Source organism: Labrus mixtus, chromosome 16, assembly GCF_963584025.1.
Source record: "Labrus mixtus chromosome 16, fLabMix1.1, whole genome shotgun sequence".
Lineage (NCBI taxonomy): Eukaryota > Metazoa > Chordata > Actinopteri > Labriformes > Labridae > Labrus > Labrus mixtus.
Window position 1 is genome coordinate 5,096,647 of NC_083627.1, and position 20,489 is coordinate 5,117,135.

The following is a 20,489-nucleotide window of genomic DNA, read 5'->3' on the forward strand; positions in this document are numbered from 1 at the left end:
GTGTCGTAGGGCCTTCAATGAGTTATTTATAATGACTATCTTGCCAAAGCTAAGTAGAATCTTCAATTCTGATGAAGTGCCACATTCTTTGGGATTTGGTGATGTTTGCTTTGGGTTTTGGGGGGGGGGGGGGTAGTCTGGGGACAAGTGGAGTCTGGTAGGAGGAAGTCAAGTGTTGCAAGAATTGATCTGATAAAAGGGTTTTCTGTTTCAAGGTCTTATGCTCGAACAAGGTCCAAGGTGTGGCTAAAACAATCAGTGGGTTTGTTTACACCCTGGGTGAAGCCATAAGAAGACAAGCCCATGGCATGAAAGCTGTGCTGAGGCTCGTTATCAAAGTCACTGATGATTATTATTACATCAGTGCCACAGGCTAAAGCAAATTCAAATGAAGTCAACAAACATGCGGGCCAGGAGGGCTGCAGACTTTAACAAATTAATTTGGCTGACAGGTTTTTAAAACTGGTTGAGAAATACTTAGGACGAAGCTTTCAAAATGAGTATAATTTATCTTTGGTCGAGGGTTGATCAGAAGACGTGAATTAAGAGTAGCTGCCACTCCACCACCTCCTCCAGTGTCTTGAGGTTTATGAGTATTAAAATGACTGAGGGGAGTGGATTCATCTAAACTAACATATTCATCCCGACACGGCCAGGTTCATTTATTTAATTTTCAGAAGATTTATTGACACAACTGTATTGGTAGGTATAAAGGGTCTGGGTCGGGGGACAGACACAGTCTATATAGTATGATTATAGTGTTTGGGAAACTGCTCTAAAGGAAGCACAGAGGAGCGTATAAGACCAAAGCTCTGCCCCCTTGTCTCAACTCTGCAAAAGGGCATTATGGTTATGTGAAAGAAAAATAGAGAAAATAAATCCTTCAAATGTGTTTGACTGTAAGTTGCATGACAAGTATTTTAACATGACACCTCGTCTACATTTTCTGTATTTTGTATTAACTTCTGAAAACCTGCTTTTAAAGCTTCTAAGACTTTAAAGAGCATCAAATCTCCCATTGAGATAAGTCACTGAACCCACTGATCTGGGTACAAAGTGGGAGGTTACAGACTGGCATCAGGATGGGTTGAGCTTCAGCCTCTCTAAAAAGGGTGATTCACCACGGAGAGCAAAGAGGAGGCCACCAGGCTCAGGTGTGATAAAGATGTGGACGTGTAGGAAGAGAGTGAGAGACACCTGAGAGAGACACAGGAGACACAGGGAAGGAGTACCAGTCTCCCACAGGATCTGATACGGACTTAAACATTGATTCAATACTCTGAATAAGTTTGTAGTATCAGTTGTGTTTTAGTTTTCCAAAAACATGGCAGCTACCTGGAGATTTGCACTTTTCTTCTGCATGTGCCTGATAGTGTCAAGATGCCCGAGCGAGGCCAATTCAGACACGGGACATGACAGTGCAGACACTCGACATGCATCTATCCCAAGCTCAGACTCTGGACATGTGCAGCCTGGAAACGAGGGAGGTGATCATTCAAAGCCCATCACCACTCTTCCTATTGTGAGCTGGAAGTGGCCCCATGTGTCTGAACCGTACATAGTGGCCCTCTGGATCCTGGTCTGCTGGATCTGCAAACTCAGTGAGTCCTAACAAGTATTTTTCCATTCAGGGATGATCCTCTGATTACACTCTCTTTGCACTTATCTATCAAAACACCAGGCTAAAAGTAATGCAAAGCCGTCATGTAATATACCTACCATCGTAATATTTTGATATTTAGAGTAGATATTGTCCCGCATTAAAATGGAGTAAGAAAGTAAGGTGCCTAAAAAGAAAAAGTTGACCTCCCTACCTCATTCAAAAATATGTTTAAACTAAGAAATATAGATGTAAAAATAAATCAATAACCCAATGTTTTCATCATCAATATTTCAGTTTTTAAAACGAACTTTTGTGAGGAACTTTTGGGTCGTGTTGATTTTGGCGCCCCCTGTGGACAAAGCCGTACCTACTATTTATTTGCTCATTTTGCCCTGTACATTTATTTATTTATGTATTTAATGAATTATAAAAGTGAACATTCATCAACATATCAACAAATAGCATCCATGTAAATATGCCGGAATTAGCACAAAAGCCAAATTGAATCCGTAGTCCTAAAGCAGGTATTACAACAAAACATAGAACAAATGTAGAATTACAGGACACCTCAAAGGACAGTCTACAGACACATGAGCACTCAGACAATTTTACAAACAAGTTGGACACAATAGTCAAATAAGAAATAACAGACACCTGGATGAGCCCGAAGCCCCCGGGGAACAGATACCAATATGATATTATATTTGAGTACATGACTGGTTTGTTTTCACCCAATGTTTGACTTTGCATGTGTAAGTAGTGTTCTTAAAATCTTACTTACTTTATTAAATTATTTATATTTTACAGTCAAATGTATTAGCCTACTCATTAAAAAAGAAAACCCTGCTGTGAAAAATTCTGTTTTGCTAGTTAAAAGTTTTTTCTCTCACCTAACTCGCTGCAGAGGTTCCAGGCATTTATGACTGTAAATCTTGTTTTCTTGTGTTTTTCATAAAGAGCCAAGTGTATTAATGTCAGTCTTTTTTATAAGCAGTTAAAAACTCCTTACAAGGAGAAATGTGTCAAACTCAAATTGAACATTCAGATGTGCCGACACAGAGCACGACCTCTGTTTAACATGTCATCTTATGAAGTACTGGTCTTGTCCTGTAACGTGATCATTAGCGTTTCATGTATACACAACAGAGGAAAATGGTTTGCAGCACTGTGGACAATGTCAATGAATTAGCGTGTGTGTGTATGTGTTTGTGTACACATTCACTGACATAAATATTGGACTGTATAAGAAGCAGGAAATGACTCTGTGAAGAACCAAACAGTGAAATCTGACACAGCTAAAGTGACATCAGTGGTAACATTCGATTAGTCAGTTTTAACAAAGTTTTGGACAAACAGCTATCAGCCATACTTACACATGAATACATAGAAGGACACAGGAATAACAAGTGAAACAGCAAATATTTGTCAAGATCGACTACAATCATAAATTTATCAGGCAGAACATTTACATCCAGATGTGTCTGCCTCCAAGTCCTTTAACATCTGCTTAAAAACATCCGGTGAAATCAGCTCATTAAGTCTCAGGTCTCTCAGTAATTTGTTCCAAGCAAAGGGACAGTTCAGTTCTGACCTTTGGAGCAGACAGTTAGAAAAGATCCTGAGACCGGTGATTATAAGTTCCATAATCGACTGTATGATGTAGGTCAGAAGGTATGAAGGAAGTTCAATCAGGAGAGACAAGTAAATGATTGAAAGATGAAAGGCAAGGCAAGTTTATTTATAGAGCACATTTCAACAACAAGGTATTCAAAGTGATTCACACAAGACATCAAAAGCATCATGACAGAGGAAAGAAAAGAAACATTAAAATAGAACATTAAAAAAAAAAAATCACTGGAATTATTAAATCTGAACATATGTTCAAATAAAAAGAATTCAAATGAAATTAATAAATAAATAAAAAATATAAAAAGAGTTAAAAGTTACAGTGCAGAAGCTGTTTAATGAAAGGCAGCTGTAAACAGATGTGTCTTCAACCTCGATTTAAAAGAGCTGAGAGTTTCACCAGACCTGCAGTTTTCTGGGAGTTTGTTCCAAATATAGGGAGCATAGAAACTGAACGCTGCTTCTCCATGTTTGGTTCTGACTCTGGGGACAGAGAGCAGACCTGTCCCAGATGACCTAAGCGGTCTGGATGGTTTGTAATTAATCAGGAGGTCACTAATGTATTTTGGCCCTAAACCTTTAAGCACTTTATAAACCAGCAACAGGATTTTAAAGTCTATTCTCTGACAGACTGGGTCCTGCTGGGACGTAAGTCCTCTAATTCCTGATATGTTCTTCAGGTGATAGTAGGCTGACTTTGTAATTGTCTTAATGTGGCTTTTAAAATTGAGGTCTGAGTCCATCACTACACCCAGATTTCTTGCCTGGTCTGTGGTTTTAAGTCTTACTGACTGAAGCTGATTGCTGACTCTTAGTTGCTCCTCCTTTGCTCCAAAAACAACAACCTCAGTTTTGTCTTTGTTTAGCTGGAGCAAGTTTTTGCACATCCACTCATTGATTTGCTCTATGCATTTACCCAGTGCTTTTATGGGACCATGGTTGCCTGGCGACATTGTAATATATATTTGTGTGTCGTCTGCGTAGTTATGATAACTTATTTTATTGTTTTTTATAATCTCAGCTAGTGGGAGCATGTAGAGGTTAAACAGAAGAGGCCCCAGGATGGAACCTTGGGGAACTCCACAAGTAATTTTTGTTTGCTCAGATTTGAAGTTACCTATAGACATGAAGAAGTCCCTGTCCTTTAAGTAGAATTCAAACCAGTTTAGTACTGTGCCAGAAACTCCCACCAAGTTTTCCAGTCGGTCGAGTAATATATTGTTGTCAACTGTGTCGAACGCAGCACTGAGATCAAGTAAAACTAAGACTGAGGTTCTGCCACTGTCTGTGTTTAAACGGATGTCATCAAACACTTTAACCAGAGCTGTCTCAGTGCTGTGATTTTGTCTAAAACCTGACTGGAAGACATCGAAACAGTCGCTCAATGTCAAGAAGTTATTTAACTGTTGAAAAAACCTTTTTTTTTTTCGATTATTTTACTTAAAAAAGGAAGATTTGATATAGGCCTGTAATTGTTCATTATTGACTTGTCTAGATTGTTCTTTTTTAATAGTGGCTTGATGACTGCTGTTTTCAGGGCCTGTGGGAAGACACCCGAGGGAAGAGACAGGTTTACAATTTGTAACAGATCTGGAGCCATGACTTGGGAGACTGGGAGAAAAATCCTGTTTGCAGAATATCAAGACAGCAGGAGGAGGAATTTAACTATTGTATAATGTCCTCCAGGTTTTTAAGGTTGATTTGATTAAATTGTGTCATGGTGCTTAGGTTGGTTTTAAATGGACACAGCACATATCCTGATCCTGATGATGAGTTACTGACAGTTTGTCTAATTTTCTGGATTTTTTTTAGTAAAGAAGGTGGAAAATGTATTACAGGCCCTGGTAGAATGAAATTCAGATGCTATTGACACAGGAGGGTTTGTTAGCCTGTCGACAGTAGCAAACAGGGCACGAGCATTATTATTGTTGATTGATGTCAGAGAAGAAAGATTGCCTTGCAAGTGTGAAGTCTCTCTTTGTAGATGTCATAATGAATCTGGAAATTAGTTTTACGCCACCTGCGTTCAGCTTTTCGACAATCTCTTTTTCCGTTTCTTACCAGTGTCGAATTTCTCCATGGAGATTTTGTCTTACCAGAGACAACCTTCACCTTAGTGGGAGACAGGGTAATTTGAAGATGTCTGCCCTGAGCGGCAAACAGATCTATCCCCCCCTAGAGTCCAGACACTGGTGGTGGAGGTGTCAGCGGATGATGTCGGCCGGGTTAATGCGATGAAGAAGTTGATTGAACTGTGAAGACTGGAGTTGATGAGGAGATGGTTAATGATGTCATCTGAGGCAAACTGCGAAGGCTGGGGCTGATGGGATGAAGGAGGTGATGAAACTGCGACGGCTTGGTGGCAATGGGGAGGTGGAGGGTCGCTCGTAACGATGGCATGAATGAACTAGTGGAAGAGAAAGTCATTTTTAAAAGAGACAGCAGCAATGTGATAGGCTAACAATGAAGGAGTGGAGCAGTGCTATTGGGTAGATGTGACCAAATTACCAGTGAGCATGTGTGGAGGAGTGATTTGACATGGTATGAGAATAAACAATAAAACGAGCGTGCAAAATATAGTCTTCCTGTCTGAACTTTCACTAGAGCTACATTAGACAGGTAAACTTATAGATAAGATAACGCCAGGGTGAGTCTACCTATGGAACAAAAAGAACACCATCCAACATGTACATAAAACAAACAGTGAACCAGCCTACTTACTGCTCACATCATCGAAGCAATACGCCCTTTAAACTCTATGATGTAATACAATTATTACACTATTAGGAGAAAAATGTTTTGCCTGCTCCATAATGTAATAAAAAGTTATTAGGTTTTGGGCTCGGCATCCTGTTACATTATTGACCAGTTATTACATTTTGGGTTTTATTACATTTTTATTTGTCAGATTTCGGGTCGTTGTTACATTTGGGGCTCTTACACTCCTCCTTACCTCTTCAACTGACATTCAAGCAGAAGGTGTTGTACAGAAACAAAGTATGAAGTGGTTAAACGCACGAGTAGAAATTCTTGTGTAAACATCCTCAATTTGTGATTTCATCAACACTCTCTTCCCTTCTTCTCTATTTTCAGTCATCGAGGCCAGCCACCGTATCACCATCGTGATCCCGGAGAGCGCCCTGCTCATCTGCTTCGGCTTCATTTTTGGCGGGGTGATTTGGGCTGCAGACCACTATCAGGAATTCACGCTGACCCCGACGGTGTTCTTCTTCTACATGTTGCCTCCAGTCATCCTGGACGCGGGATACTCCATGCCCAAAAAGCTCTTCTTCAGCAACATCGGGGCCATCCTGGTCTACGCCGTCATCGGGACCTGCTGGAACGCCGCCACTTTGGGGCTGTCGCTGTGGGGGTGTCACATGGCAGGGGCCATGGGTAAGAGGGACTTTTGCTTTATTTTATTCAATCAGTTTGCCACTAAGAGAGTTACAGATCGATCCAATAGATTTTAAGATCACATTCTGCAGTCTACTTTTCTACCCAGTGAGCCAAGCTGCTGTCAGGTGTCAAATTCCATGAAATCAAAGCCTGATTGATCGTATCACCTGCCCCGTGTGCTGTAGGTGACCTGGACATCGGGCTGCTGGAGTATCTTCTCTTTGGCAGTCTGATTGCTGCCGTCGACCCCGTAGCAGTCATCGCTGTGTTTGAGCAGGTCCAAGTCAATGAGGTTCTGTTCATTCTGGTGTTTGGGGAGTCGCTGCTCAACGACGGTGTGACAGTGGTGAGAACGCTATAAGATATGATAATCCTTTATTTTTCCCACAACGGGGAAATTTACATTGTTACAGTAGCAAAGAGCAAAGATTGCAAACAAAAAGTGAACACAGTACAATTTAAATAAAAAAATAATAAAAAAATTAAAAATGTACAAAAAAATAGATAGATACCACAATATAGATTTAAAAAAATAGATCAGCTGGGGCGCTGGTGGCGCAGTGGTTAGTGCGTGCGCCTCATGTATGGAGGCTGTCGTCTCAAGCGGGCGGCCCGAGTTCATCTCCCACCTGTGGTTTCTTTCCCCACTCTCTCTCTCTCCCTGATTTCCGACTCTATCCACTGTCCTATCTCTCCATTAAAGGCACAAAAAGCCCAAAAATAAATCTTATAAAAAAATAAAAAAAAGATCATCTGAGCAACAGTTTTGACAAAAAAAAGGTGCTGTTCTTCACATTTTGTGTGTATCCTTGGAAGTAAAATAGTTTGTGAGTCTGCTCTTCAAATTTAGGACCCTTTACCCTAACTGAGGACCTTCACTGATTTCATCAATAACTGATCAAAGTGCTCTCGTAGGCGGCGGATCTAATGAAAAATATTGCTTTAATTTATTGACAAATGTTGAAACTCCACTCAGTTTATTCCTAAGACTCAGTAAGAGTCTTTCTACCAGCTCCCAACAATACTCTTTAACCTTTAAAAAAGCAACGCAGTGTCATTTTAGGATGCTTCAGATATTCAGATTTTTCTATTCTGCCTTTTCTAGACATCTCTTTTTGCATTTCCTTCTTCTGTTTAGGTGCTGTTTAATGTATGCGATGCCTTTGTGTCGCTGGGAGGATCTGGGATTGACGCTGTGGAGATCATTAAAGGAATAGGTAAGACCTTTTCATATTAAAAGAGATCTTTTTAATTCAGCGATGCATTTACCAAGAGAAACAGAGTTAAAGATCAAAATGTTTGTCATATAGCGCAGGGGTTCCCAAGCCTTCGACTGGATAAATATATATCACCTAGATAACGTATGATCATGAGAATAACTTTGCCTATATGTTTCCTCTTTCTCTCTCTTCAGTTTCCTTCTTTGTGGTGGCGTTTGGCGGGTCTCTTGTGGGCTTGGTGTTTGGCCTGCTGATCTCTCTCGTGACCAGATGCACCAAAAACATTCAAATCATCGAGGCGGGCTTCGTCTTTGTCTTGGGTTATCTCTCCTACCTGACAGCTGAGATGCTCTCCCTGTCCGCCATCCTGTCGTGAGTACTCCATGTTTGTTTTGCAATTTCTCTTTCCATTTTATCACATTTGCAGCAGGCTTTGTTGAAGGTCAAGCTAAGTCCTTTTTAATTTTCATACTCCTGCTTTTTGTTTTGTCCTGTAGGATTGTCTTCTGTGGTATGTCCTGCAAGAAGTACATCAATGCAAACATGGAGGAGCAGTCTGTCACCATAGTCAGACTTGTCATGAAGCTCTTAGCCAACGGAGCAGAAACGATCATCTTTGTGTTCATTGGCATCTCCGCCATCGATAAAGTGATCTGGGTGTGGAACACAGGCTTCATCCTCCTCACGCTGTTCTTCATTTTTGTGTACAGATTCATCGGTAAGATTTTTATTTTGTCTTCAATAACCTTCTCACTATCTGGTGTCAGAGGTTAGAAAACAGACTGGTTGTGTTCCTGTGCATGGATACTTCAGGTGTCTTCTTCCTCACCTGGATCCTTAACAAGTTCAGGCTGGTCCCCATTGGGCTCATTGATCAGGTGATTATGAGCTACGGTGGCCTGCGAGGGGCTGTTGCATTCGGCTTGGCCACCTTGCTGGATGAGAAAAAGATAAAGGAGAAGAATCTGATGGTCTGCACTACTCTCATTGTTGTGTACTTCACTGTCATTATTCAGGTAAAAACATATCCAAGCTCCAAATGTTTACTGCTACATATAGGAGTTTTCTACTTTCTTACAAAAACAGCTTAGTTAGTTCTTTTGTTTGAATCTTCTTCTACTGTAGGGAATAACAATGAAACCTTTGGTCAACTGGCTTAAAGTGAAGAAAGCTGCAGTGGCTGAGGTCGCGCTCGTCGAAAAAATGCAGGACAAGGTAAAGCTCAACATCAAACATAGCTTCTTACAGAAACGGAAGAAAAAAACTACAAATCCTTTACACTGGATCTTTCATTTTGTTTTAGGTATTTGATCACCTGCTTGTTGCCATAGAAGACATATCTGGACAAAAAGGACACAACTACTTGAAGGACAAGTATGTTCATTAAAAACTTGAATGTTTTGCTTAATACATTTTCTAAATTGACTGTAACATGTTTACCTCTCTCTCTATGAAGGTGGCATCATTTTGAGGAGAACTGGATGTCCAGAGTTCTGATGAAGCCGTCAGTGAGGAAGAATCGCGACTACGTCTTCAACGTCTTCCATCAGCTGAACCTCAAAGATGCTATGAGCTACGTGGCTGAGGTGTGGCTCATTTGTTTTACATGTTCTTTTGTTTAAGTAACTTTTAACTGAATCAGGCCCTTAGCCTTTCCTAAGGTAGGAAATTTGGAATGTAAGATAATCGTATTTTGTCTTACAGGGTGAACGTAGAGGCTCTCTGGAGTTTATCCGCAATGAAAGACCATTCATCAATTTCAAGAAGAAGTTTGGCAAGGAGTTGTCAGAAATCATGCCTGACATCACAGTTAACATGTCTGACGATCAGGGTGGAATGTCCAATCAGAGGTGAGAAAATGGTCCCCCAATTTACATCAGAATCACAGAAGAACTTTTTTCTAGATGCTGCGCCAAAGGTTACGAATGTAACCATGGTCCTCTGAACCCTGGATGAGGCAATCCTTTTCACTGGAAATATCCATCTCTCACAAGCATAGGTTGAAAATTGATATCAACAAAGTCCAGTGTTACCTCTGGACAGGTATAACTGTGGGTGCCGTCTGAGCACAGTCTACTCGCGTCTCACAGATTCTGAATGGCTGAGAACACTGGCAGTCACCAAGGTTTCATAGATTAGGTACCATGCTGGCGTTCTTGGTGCCTTCAGGGGACGCAGTTTCAGTTTCAGTGTCCCCTTCAAAAAGAGGGACACCAGGCTGTGGCCGCCCGAGTGTGGCCATCAATGTTTACATGTTGCGAGGAGATTTTCTGCAGCTTATACCCCTATGGTTGGACTTCAGAATCATAGGGACAGAGCAGTGTACTGTGTAGGTGTACTGGGAAGGCGACAGGGCATCCCACAGCAGAGTCTGTGCAGTAGGCTAGTGAAAAACCAAGTCCTGGCTGGCCAGAGGCAGGCAACCAGAAGGCTACTCAGGAAAGCAAACCCTGCTACACTTGCAGCAACTGTGCAGACCTGGTAACCCCTTGATGGTTTGTATGAAACAGACATGTTGTCTGACCATACTAGCACGTGTTTCTTTCTCAGATATGGCAGGAGGTCCTTGAGTGCGAGATGCATGGCTGGTTGGGGTTGTATCAAGTCAACTTTGGTTATATTCTTTAATAATTATATTTAATTATTAATAATATAAATAACAATATCATTAAACTATGTTTAATCAACTATTGGGGCACCACCCTGTAATCAGGGAAATATAACCAAAATATCACTCAAATCAGTTTCAAAAGTTATTTAATTACTAATATTATTAATAATTAATAACTATAGTTAATAAATTGAAATCTGTACACAAAGCCTTCGCACCCAGCTTATATCACAATGCAAATACATCAGTAATCACAAACAACTGCTCTCTTATATTATAACAGAATTTATTTAAACAAAGCAACATCAATCCAAAATCAATGAACTGATGCGTCGTCTGATCCAAAAGGAGTCTCAGCTCCCGGCTCACCTAGGGTCTTGGTACACATTTTACGTGATAAAATGGAACCACAGTGGATTACTGTTAACAAAGCCGCTAAGCTAAACAAAGCTAGATCAACACAAGAGCAAATCTTATCTAGGTTTCCCAACTGATCACTGCAGTCCATCCTGGAAGCTAGGAGAGGGGATTCACACCTCAAGCCCTCAAAGGAAGAGAGGAACTCACACCTCTCAGACAGCTGGCTATGCAACAATGATGAGGATACACTCTCAACTGGAAAAATGGCTAAACTGTTGTCTTAAACAACAAAGAGCACACAAAAATTTAAACAACTCATCTCACCAAAACACAACAACACAACTAAAACACAACTTAATGTCTGCTTTGCTTGAAATGAGAATGTTCAAAACAAATACATTTCTTTAGAAGAATTACTTCAGGATAAAACTCTGGATTAAAGCAACAAACTAGTTCATTAAAAAAGTCGCCCTGGCTGCATCATTATGTTCAACAACATACGACACAAACTAAGCCACAGCTTGCTGTCTGTATTGAATAAACAACAAGCAAGAAAAGTAAATCTTCAAAAGAATAGACGATTTTTTCTCAAGAAAAATCTCTTTTAGGATAAAAGGTTCGGATTGCTGTGGATTTACAGGGCAATGAAGCTGGTTTATTGAAGGCCTCACACGGGGCACCATTTGTTGGGGTTGTATCAAGTCAACATTGGTTATATTCTTTAATAATTATATTTAATTATTAATAATATAAATAGCAATATCATTAAACTATGTTTAATCAACTCTTGGGGCACCACCCTGTAATCAGGGAAATATAACCAAAATATCACTCAAATCAGTCTCAAATTAGTTATTTAATTACTAATATGATTAATAATTAATAACTATATTTAATAACTTGAAGGCGTGAAATCTGTACACAAAGCCCTCGCACCCAGCTTATATCACAATGCAAATACATCAGTATACATCACAAACTACTGCTCACTTAAATTATAACAGAATTTATTTAAACAAAGCAACATCAATCCAAAATCAATGAACTTAATCAAACAAATAACTATTACAAACTAAGCTAAGCCAACAAACATTATCAAGCAAAACTTGTAAATGAGGTGTAAAAGTGTAGTTACTTACTTGGAGTAACTCCTGGTGATCGTTGCAAAGTTGGTTAGATCGTCACTCTGTTGAATATTAAATCAACAGATTCAGGCAGGGTTCCTTTGTGGCAGATGTAGGATGAGGGAAGCGGGATTCAGATCTTCGACCAGATCGCTGCTCTAGGGTCTTCTGGTTGCAGGAGCCGAGTTCTTTATGTGTCCTTGTGGATTCAGGGATCAGTGGGCTTCCTTCAGCGCTCCTGTCCAGTTGCGTTCAATGATGTCTTACGAAAAATCAAAGGAAAGAAACTCTTCTTTTTGCTCGAACCTGTAGCATCTGATTGCACCCAAAACTCCTAAAAATATGCCATGGAAGTAGTCAGCTAAATCCTCTGATGCTTGAATTCAGCATGTGAAGAGCTACCTAGACTGAACAACCTCAGCTCTGGAGTTTAACCTATGTAAGCCAAGATGAGGAAAGGGTTTGTCTCGAATGCTGGAGTCCATCTTGTTAGAGAGTGTGTCCTCTGGTGTCAGCAGACAACACTTGAAGAGTTTATCCTCGGGTGTCAGCAGACAACACTTGAAGAGGAGGAAGCAATGCCTGGTGATTGCTTTTAAAGACTGGAGCTGCCTGTGGGTTTACCTCAGGCCTCCTCCAATGAGGATAGAGAATTCAGACACCCCCCACCCCCACACTTTTCACACTTATTTATTAGTTTCTGTTGGGGGTTTGCTGGACTAAGACTCCTTTGTTTAGTTACCTCCAAAATAACTCTAGTCAGGCTTGAGAACTGTGATACAGGCCTGAGTCCTTTGTCCAGCACACATGGCTGAGGCCCAACAAAAGTATAAGCTGTGTGTGAACTGGCCCCCTCTGAGCCGACACTAGGTTGGCTCTAACTTAGAAGACAGCTTGATACCTCTTTAACTAATTAGCCAAATCAATTGTAATTTTCTTGCTGACAAAACTGTATCCACTAACAAATAAATGAATAGTAAGAAAAAGTGAAATGATTGAGTGTAATAAAGGTTAAAAAGTAATTGACACCTGTATTGTTTTTACTATGGGAGAGACCCTGTGCGGTCTGTGAGCCTAGAGATGCACGAGCAGACAATGGACGATGTGAGGGAATTAGAGGACATCAGAACTCACCACCTGCTGCAGCATCACCTTTACAAGGGCAGGAGACAGGTCAGCACATTGAGTCACAATTCCCACAATTCCCACAATGCTAAATTATCTTTCAATTGAGGCAAAGTTAAATCAATCGTTGTTTTGAAACTTAAGAAGCAGCTGAAGATGTTGTACAACATTGTTTATTGTCAAAGTCTATTCAACATGAGAAGTGCATGTTATGTGTAAAAGTGATGGAGTAACTTTATCATAAACTGTCCGGATGAATGCCAGCTTTAAGACCTGTTTTTCCATTTTTCTTATCAAATATCACATCCGAAATTTAATACAGATTTTGACTTCTGTTTCCTGGTTTTCAGCACAGGCATGGGTACAGCCGGACTCATTTGGATGTGAACAGAGATGAAAACGAGGTGCAGGAGATCTTACAGAGGACCATGAGAAGCCGTATTGAGTCTCTTCAGTCTTCAAGGATGAGCACTCCTTCACCGAAGACGATTACCAGGCACACAAAGAAAGACCAGCAGCAAAAGGTCCAAACCTCAAAATGAATCGCATTAATTGTTTCTATTAACATATATTTTGCCAAATCTTGTTCTATTTGATTCAAACAATTTATGTTTGTTATATTGGGTTAAAATCAAGTCTAGAACAATACATCTTTGTTGATTTGTGCAACAAACATTTTTGCAGGAGAGAACAAGATTATATTTATCAAATTTAGGCCTTTGAAAATGTCATTTTGGTTGTTTTGTACCCCTCTCATATACATGAATAAAAATAATGTACAAATATACATCATTTTGGTATTTTAGCCCAAATCTGCATCAGTGAATGATACCAATTTGTAGCATGTAATACGGTTTTTCACATTTTGTAACACTCTCTTAAAATTAAATTGTTCTTCTGCAGATGTCAAATGGGAAATCAATGGACAAAAGTAAAAGCTACTTCTCTGGTGATGAAGGTTTGTACCTGCTTCCGTTTTAAAATCATTCTGAAACTTTTCATTGTACAAGTGCTCAATGAGAAATCTTTTCTACTTCCTGCTAGATTTTGAGTTCTCGGAGGGAGGCAACATCTCAGGAAATGAAACATCATTTCCTATGAGGGTCACGTACAGAGCAGGAGGTAAAATGAATCCAACATGTTGTTTATTTATCTTCATCGATTCTTTAAAGATTCACCCAGATCATTTAATAGAATAAGAAGGAGTCGTACAACATCCTAGAAACACTTGATGAGTGAAGTCATTTTTGCATCTGAATCACTCATTAAAATGGGGTTTCTTATAAATATGCACAAGAGAGTGTATGGAAAGAGAGAAACAAATGTTTTGTTCTACTGGACTGCCTAAAGGATAATTCTATTTTTTCTTTTTTAATCGAGTGATCATTGCAGCGGAAATTGAGAACGTGTAGTAAAAGTGCAACTCTGACCTCTTGAATGTAGACAACAAAAGTAAACCCTCAAACCAACTCACCGCTGATTCCATTTTTTTCTTCCATCCAGCTGGCATCGAGAATCGAGGCTTCACGTCGGACCTGGACCGTATGTCAGGGATGCAGATCCACCCTGACCCGTCGGAGGCTGAGCTGGACAGCGGCATGGAGGCTCCATCACAGCGAGCTCAGGTGAGGCTGTCGGTGCCGCCCAGCAATCTGCGGCGCCTCGCTCCTCTTCGCCTCAGCACCTCCTCCACAAGCTCCTCCCTGATGGCAGACACCCAGCAGCCTCAATCTCCAAGTCTGCCTCCATCCCCGCCCCCACCTCACAGAGACTGAGGTCACATGTGGCAGCACCCTGCCCCTCCCTCTTCTCCCTGTTACCTGGCTGCTAAGGACACAGAACCTTACCTCGGACTTTGCTCTATCTCAAAATACTGACCGGGGAATGTTTTCTTTTCCGTTTGAACTTGGTTAAGACCAAACATTCATGATCCCACAACCTTTGCACTCTTGAGAAAAGCTTCTCCTGTGTCTCTAACTTCACACTTCACTGAGCAGAGGGAAGCAGCATGTGAGCTGACACATCCTGTGTGCACAGTAGCATCTTATTCACCAGCACATGTTGAACATTGTCTAATATATTTACCTTGTGTTATATATTGTAATATTTACCTCTGGTTCAGAGCAAACCTGTCAAATATTGTGAAGACGTCCCTCTGAAGTGTCTTATTATCCCTGAAAGTGATCACAAACCTTTTAAATAATGTAAACATTTATCAATTGTGCTGTTTAGAAAGATAATAAATGTAGTTTAAGTGTTACAGATATTATTCCAACTCTATAACTTGAAATATCGAAGCTCGAAAGCAAATCCATCCATACTATTAATTTACTCCATTTTGAGTAATTTCCTATTGTTTCCTCGAGATCTCTTCTCTAGTCTTGGGGTAACAAAGTTTGTTTCAGGGGATTTTCGTGGTCCGGTCACTGTGATAGACACGACCATGACATCCCATTTCCCCCACTAATGAAGTAAATTAAGCTTCTGCATTTAGTTTTGTGCTTTTGTGACCCTGGAGATAAAAGATAAATACGCTGAGATCTCAAGAAAACAACCAGAAATGACCGGTAACCACAGGAAAACACAGTAAATAAAAAATGTATGGATATATATCTGCAAAGGGCTTCTGTACTGAATATAACAGTTTTAGGTGTTTATTATTTGTCACTGAACAGAACCTACTGTTGAATTTGAAACTTGAAGCATAAGACCTTTGTAAAAATATCAAGTGTACAATAAAGTTGAAATTGTATTTATTAAAAAATGAAGTCTGGTATTGTTTGGACATTTCCATCAACAGGCATGAAGTTTAATGAATTTAATTTAGTTTGGAAAATAACTGACTGACTTAAAGTGTTTTGGAGCCGTGGGTATTCAAACTCTGTGCACATGGAGTTTTTATTTTTAAAGCCAACACCAATTGCTGAGTTTAGGGGGGGAAGAAAAATCACTGAGCACATTTAAAAACAGCAACAGCTGACCAAAGCGCTCCACATGGAACAAACAGTGTAGTTACAGAGAAAGGAGGAAGGGGCCTTGAAGCTTCTGACGCCCTCCTGTGGACAAATGTCTTTGCTCATCTCTTCCTGTACGTGTTAGTCATGTTTTCCGATTGAAAAAAAACATACTCTACTTTATTTCAAATGTCTTACGTGCAACTCTCAATGTATCTATTGTGTGGTATTTTTTTAAAGGGCTGTTTCTTCAGCTCATCTCATCTGACACCCATCCCGCAGCAGGGGTAATATGGGCATATAAAATAACTTCATTGAAATAATCAAACCTTCTCTCTTGGTCTCGTTTGCTTTTGTGGGTCAAACAGAAGCGTCAGTAGTTCCTCTCTAGCTTTAAGCTCCTCATTGGAGCTTTAAATCAAAAATTGCGTTAGAGCACATATTCCTTTATAAATAATCCATATCCGAGGTTTCCAGGTGTCTTGTGATGCTATCCAATAAAAGCTTCTCATTGTCAGAATCCTTCAGGTAAAAATGAGATCCATCGAACATCCTGACGCTGAAATCTCCTGATGTCGTTTCTTTCCAAGCTGTAAAAGAAAAAGATGAATAAAATGAAGTGAATACTGTAAGAACAGGGACACAACCTACACAAATGGTATTATTTTATTCATAATCTTCTACATACATAGAGGAAAAAACACCAAATCGCTAGAACATCTGGGCCCAGAATATTTCTGTTTAACACTAATTATTATTATTATTTGTAAGGTTTATTTTGGGGCTTTTGTGCCTTTATTTAGAGACAGGACAGTGGAGAAAGTCTGAAATCAGAGAGAGAGAGAGAGAGAGAGAGAGAGAGAGAGAGGGGAATGACATGAAGGAAAGGAGTCACAGGTCGGATTCAAACCCAGGCCACCCACTTGGAGGACTATGGCCTCCGTACATGGAGCGCACACAACCACTTCACTACCGACGACCCCCAGTGACACTAATCCATGTTTGAAAAATGAACATTGTACAGGCAACACCCACTGTCTGTCTGATATGTGTTTATTACTGATCTTAGCGAGCATGTAATAATCAGAGGTCTGACCTTGTAAGTCATGAGGAACGTCGTCCTTCCCGTCAAAACAGGTGACCGGGCAGGAGAGGAAGGGTTTGTCCGGCTTGCTGCACCTGCAGGAAAAATAAGAAATCAGCGTCATTAAAAACATTCACTCTGAATCATTCATCACTCCAAAGGTAACAGACAAATTGAGATTGAATGAAGTGACAGAGTTGTAAGTCCACCTGTAGTTTTCCACTACGTGCAGGTCGGCCTTCAGGGCGGGAAGAAAGAGTTTTAGTACTTCAGGCTTTGCCAACAGCTCAGGAGGAGTTCCTCCATTCGAAGTCAACCACGCGAGAAAATCCTCGTCAGACAAGTCGCTTCTCTTTGGGGCTTTGATGCGAATCTCTGACTGTAGAGGACAACATATTAATGGTTCATTATGAACACCTGTATTCTATTAAAGAGTCCTATGACTGCGTGTTCAGCAGTTTGAAGAATAAGAAGCAGATGTTTTAGATGTTGGACCGTCAGAAGATAAGATTTGATTCCAGACCATTTTCTTAACTTGTCTCAGTGAGTAGGGTTTGTTGGGTCACGAGTGTTAACATGTATTTCTCCTCAAACCGTGTTCTATACAGTTAAATATGTTTAAGACTGCGATCCTTGAAGTGGGGGGACGCACAGGCAAAGAGCTGCCTTTGGGCGGGGAGACAGCCTGGATGCTACTGTGTGTGTTTTTACCTGGAGGACTAATAATAATAATAATATTAATAATAATAATAGACTCCATTTTTAGCTTCTTTTTTTATTTAAAACAAGTCTCAGGGGTGACGGATAGCCAAGGGGTTATGATGCTCGCCCCATGTACGGAGGATATAGTCCTTGTTGTAGTTACCATGGGTTCTAATCTGACCTCTGACCTTTGCTGTATGTAATCCCTCACTCTCTCCTCCCAACATGCCTCTCTGTCTTCAGCTGTCCTGTCAAACAAAAGCTAATACCTCAATTTACTTAAACAGCACCTTTAATTTAATGTTTGCACTGCCTGTTATTTAATGTCTATTTTTGATAACTCTGCACCATCTGCTTTTTTTAAAACATTGCCGTACATATATAAACAACACAACTTCAGAAGGTCAACACTTTTTTACTTTTTATATTCAGGTCTAATTACAGATGTTTTCCCTCAACTGTTTATAGGTTCTTGCTTTAAATCACACATATATTTTTATCCATGCACAGGGTTATGTACATTTCTTGTATAAATCTATTTTTAACTGTACAGTTTAAGTTTGATCCATCGAGGCCTAGGGGGATTCTTCAAATATTTTTTCTGAGAGCACTGACCTCCATCTGTGAAGAGGCTGAAGCGCAAGACTTTCCTTCTACTTTACCGGTTAATATGTTTTTATCTCCAAGGACTTTTGACCTGAGAGGTTGTATGCCTGTGATGTGGTTTTGTTTATTATGTTTTTTTTTATGCTAATTTGGACCTTTATGTGTGAAATAAAGAAATAATATAAAGTTAAGTATTCATTCATTCTTTTCTTTACTACATAGTTTCAAGACTGGTTTGGGCACAGGTGAGTGACAGGTAGCGGATAACCGTGGCTACAGGAAGCTAAATGCAATAACTGAACTCACATAAGGCGCAGAGGCACCGGACAGGAAGATGTGAACTGGTTCGATGTTGTGCAGTCTCTTCAGAGCGTCTGCCACAGCGAAACTTGTGAAGGCACCAAAACTGAAACAGACCAGGACAGTTGAAACACTGATAGAGAAAAGTGTCAGTATGAAAATAAAACAATGAGATACGTTATCAGAGGGGGGGGGGGGGCTGTGTTGTCTTATAATGTATATAACATTACTTGTTAAGTAAACATATACCTGTGGCCAAACAGAGCAAATGGCTTCTCTTTCAGCACTGGTAACAAGGCGCTGATGACCTCGTCAACAATCTGCTGCATGTTCTGGAAAAACGGCTCTTTGGCTCGACTCTCTCTGCCGGGAAGTTTGACAGCGAGCACTAAAAGTGAAAGAAACGAGAGTCAAATACATTTAATTCAAAATTACAATCCTGCAAAAACATGTGGAGACTTTGAGTTCAAAGTTCAAGGGCCTCATTGAAAGGTTCAAACTCCCATATTATGTTTTTTTGGCAGATTTCTTGAATTTGTAAAAATACACTACTAAATGTTATAACCTGATAATTGTGAATAAATTGCAGTAGAAAGTGCAGCACTTCTGCATTTTCCTTGCAGGTGTTTTACCCTCTATGGAGCTGTTCAGGATGTTTCCCCAGCGTGCATAGTGTATGGACCCTCCACCTGCCCAGGAGAAGCATATCAGCCTGCTCACAGCATCTGGCCTCTTCTTAAAACAGTTCACCACCTTCTCCATCCTAAGGCAACAGAACAACACTTATTCACATCTGATGGGACTGCATTTTACACTCACTGAGAGATCATGCATGCCATTCTGTAGCCCTGCACCAAAGCATTTCACCTTAAAGCAAAGGAGCTTTAAACATGTATTGAGCTATGATGAAAGTCTGAGGTCTAACCTGTTTGTAGATCCATAAAAACCTCACAGGAGAACAGAAGCAAACCCTCTGTGATACTTCCTGGTTATTTTCTTCTGTGGTAAATGTATGAAGCTGTTATATTGAATATATGGATTAGGAGGACATCTACAGCTTGGACTGTGTAGTTACAAGCAAACATGCAGTTATCGATAGGTTTAAATGTCGTCATTGATACGCACAGTTTCCGCCTAAGACTCGGATACTTTGAAAGAAGATGAATTAAAAGTATCTCTAATACAAGCAGTTATTTTCAAATCATGACGTAAATAGTTGAGAAAAGTTCATCGGAAGTGACGTTGTTTTCTACAGTTGGAATTTCCTGACGGATTTCCCTCGGTGGAGGAGCAGGAACAGCTTCGTCAAGTTAGACAAAATAAAACAGGGTATAGAAATACCGCGATGTCAATTTGTCACATTTAGAAGCTGGAAGAGCAAAATCAACGAAGATGGCAAAAGTAATCTTATATCTTTAAATTGAGAAAAAGTATTGATCCAACACAAAAATGAATGACCCTCCTAATCCTGAATACACCCTTTCAAATTCTGCATTCAAATGTTATTCAGATTAAGGCCTGTCTAAAATATCACTTTACAGAATATGTACTCAGGGTATTAACAGGACGTGTGTTTCATACACAATATGCCTTTAAGTATATCTATATTATCAGCAAAATGTTAAAACAATCTGAATAAATGTACATACCAGTAGGTAGTCACCGTGGTGGTTTACTGTCTTAAAAACTGTATTTCCACTTGACTTGCATTCTTCAGAGTTTTCTAATCCAAGTTTTTATTTGTATTATATACCCTGAAACTATTGAAATAAAAA

The 20,489-nt window shown here is 40.0% G+C and overlaps 2 protein-coding genes across 2 annotated transcripts; one reads left to right on the forward strand and one right to left on the reverse strand.

Annotated features, from left to right (window-relative positions):
- Positions 1 to 1,074: 1,074 nt before the first annotated feature.
- Positions 1,075 to 15,841, forward strand: LOC132991332 (sodium/hydrogen exchanger 3-like). Its single transcript, XM_061060075.1, has 16 exons — positions 1,075 to 1,601; positions 6,323 to 6,625; positions 6,814 to 6,974; positions 7,767 to 7,845; positions 8,043 to 8,220; positions 8,346 to 8,566; positions 8,662 to 8,864; positions 8,974 to 9,063; positions 9,152 to 9,222; positions 9,305 to 9,434; positions 9,553 to 9,698; positions 12,996 to 13,116; positions 13,419 to 13,592; positions 13,972 to 14,026; positions 14,113 to 14,190; positions 14,572 to 15,841. The coding sequence occupies exons 1-16, from the start codon at positions 1,325 to 1,327 to the stop codon at positions 14,841 to 14,843; spliced, it is 2,559 nt and encodes an 852-aa protein (XP_060916058.1). The 5' UTR covers positions 1,075 to 1,324; the 3' UTR covers positions 14,844 to 15,841.
- On the reverse strand, positions 15,669 to 19,857 carry olah (oleoyl-ACP hydrolase). The gene is made up of 7 exons (XM_061060074.1): positions 19,640 to 19,857; positions 19,347 to 19,477; positions 18,964 to 19,102; positions 18,721 to 18,820; positions 17,316 to 17,485; positions 17,119 to 17,201; positions 15,669 to 16,612 (listed from the first exon to the last, which is right to left on the reverse strand). The coding sequence occupies exons 2-7, from the start codon at positions 19,474 to 19,476 to the stop codon at positions 16,470 to 16,472; spliced, it is 765 nt and encodes a 254-aa protein (XP_060916057.1). The 5' UTR covers position 19,477; positions 19,640 to 19,857; the 3' UTR covers positions 15,669 to 16,469.
- Between the last annotated feature and the right edge of the window lie 632 nt (positions 19,858 to 20,489).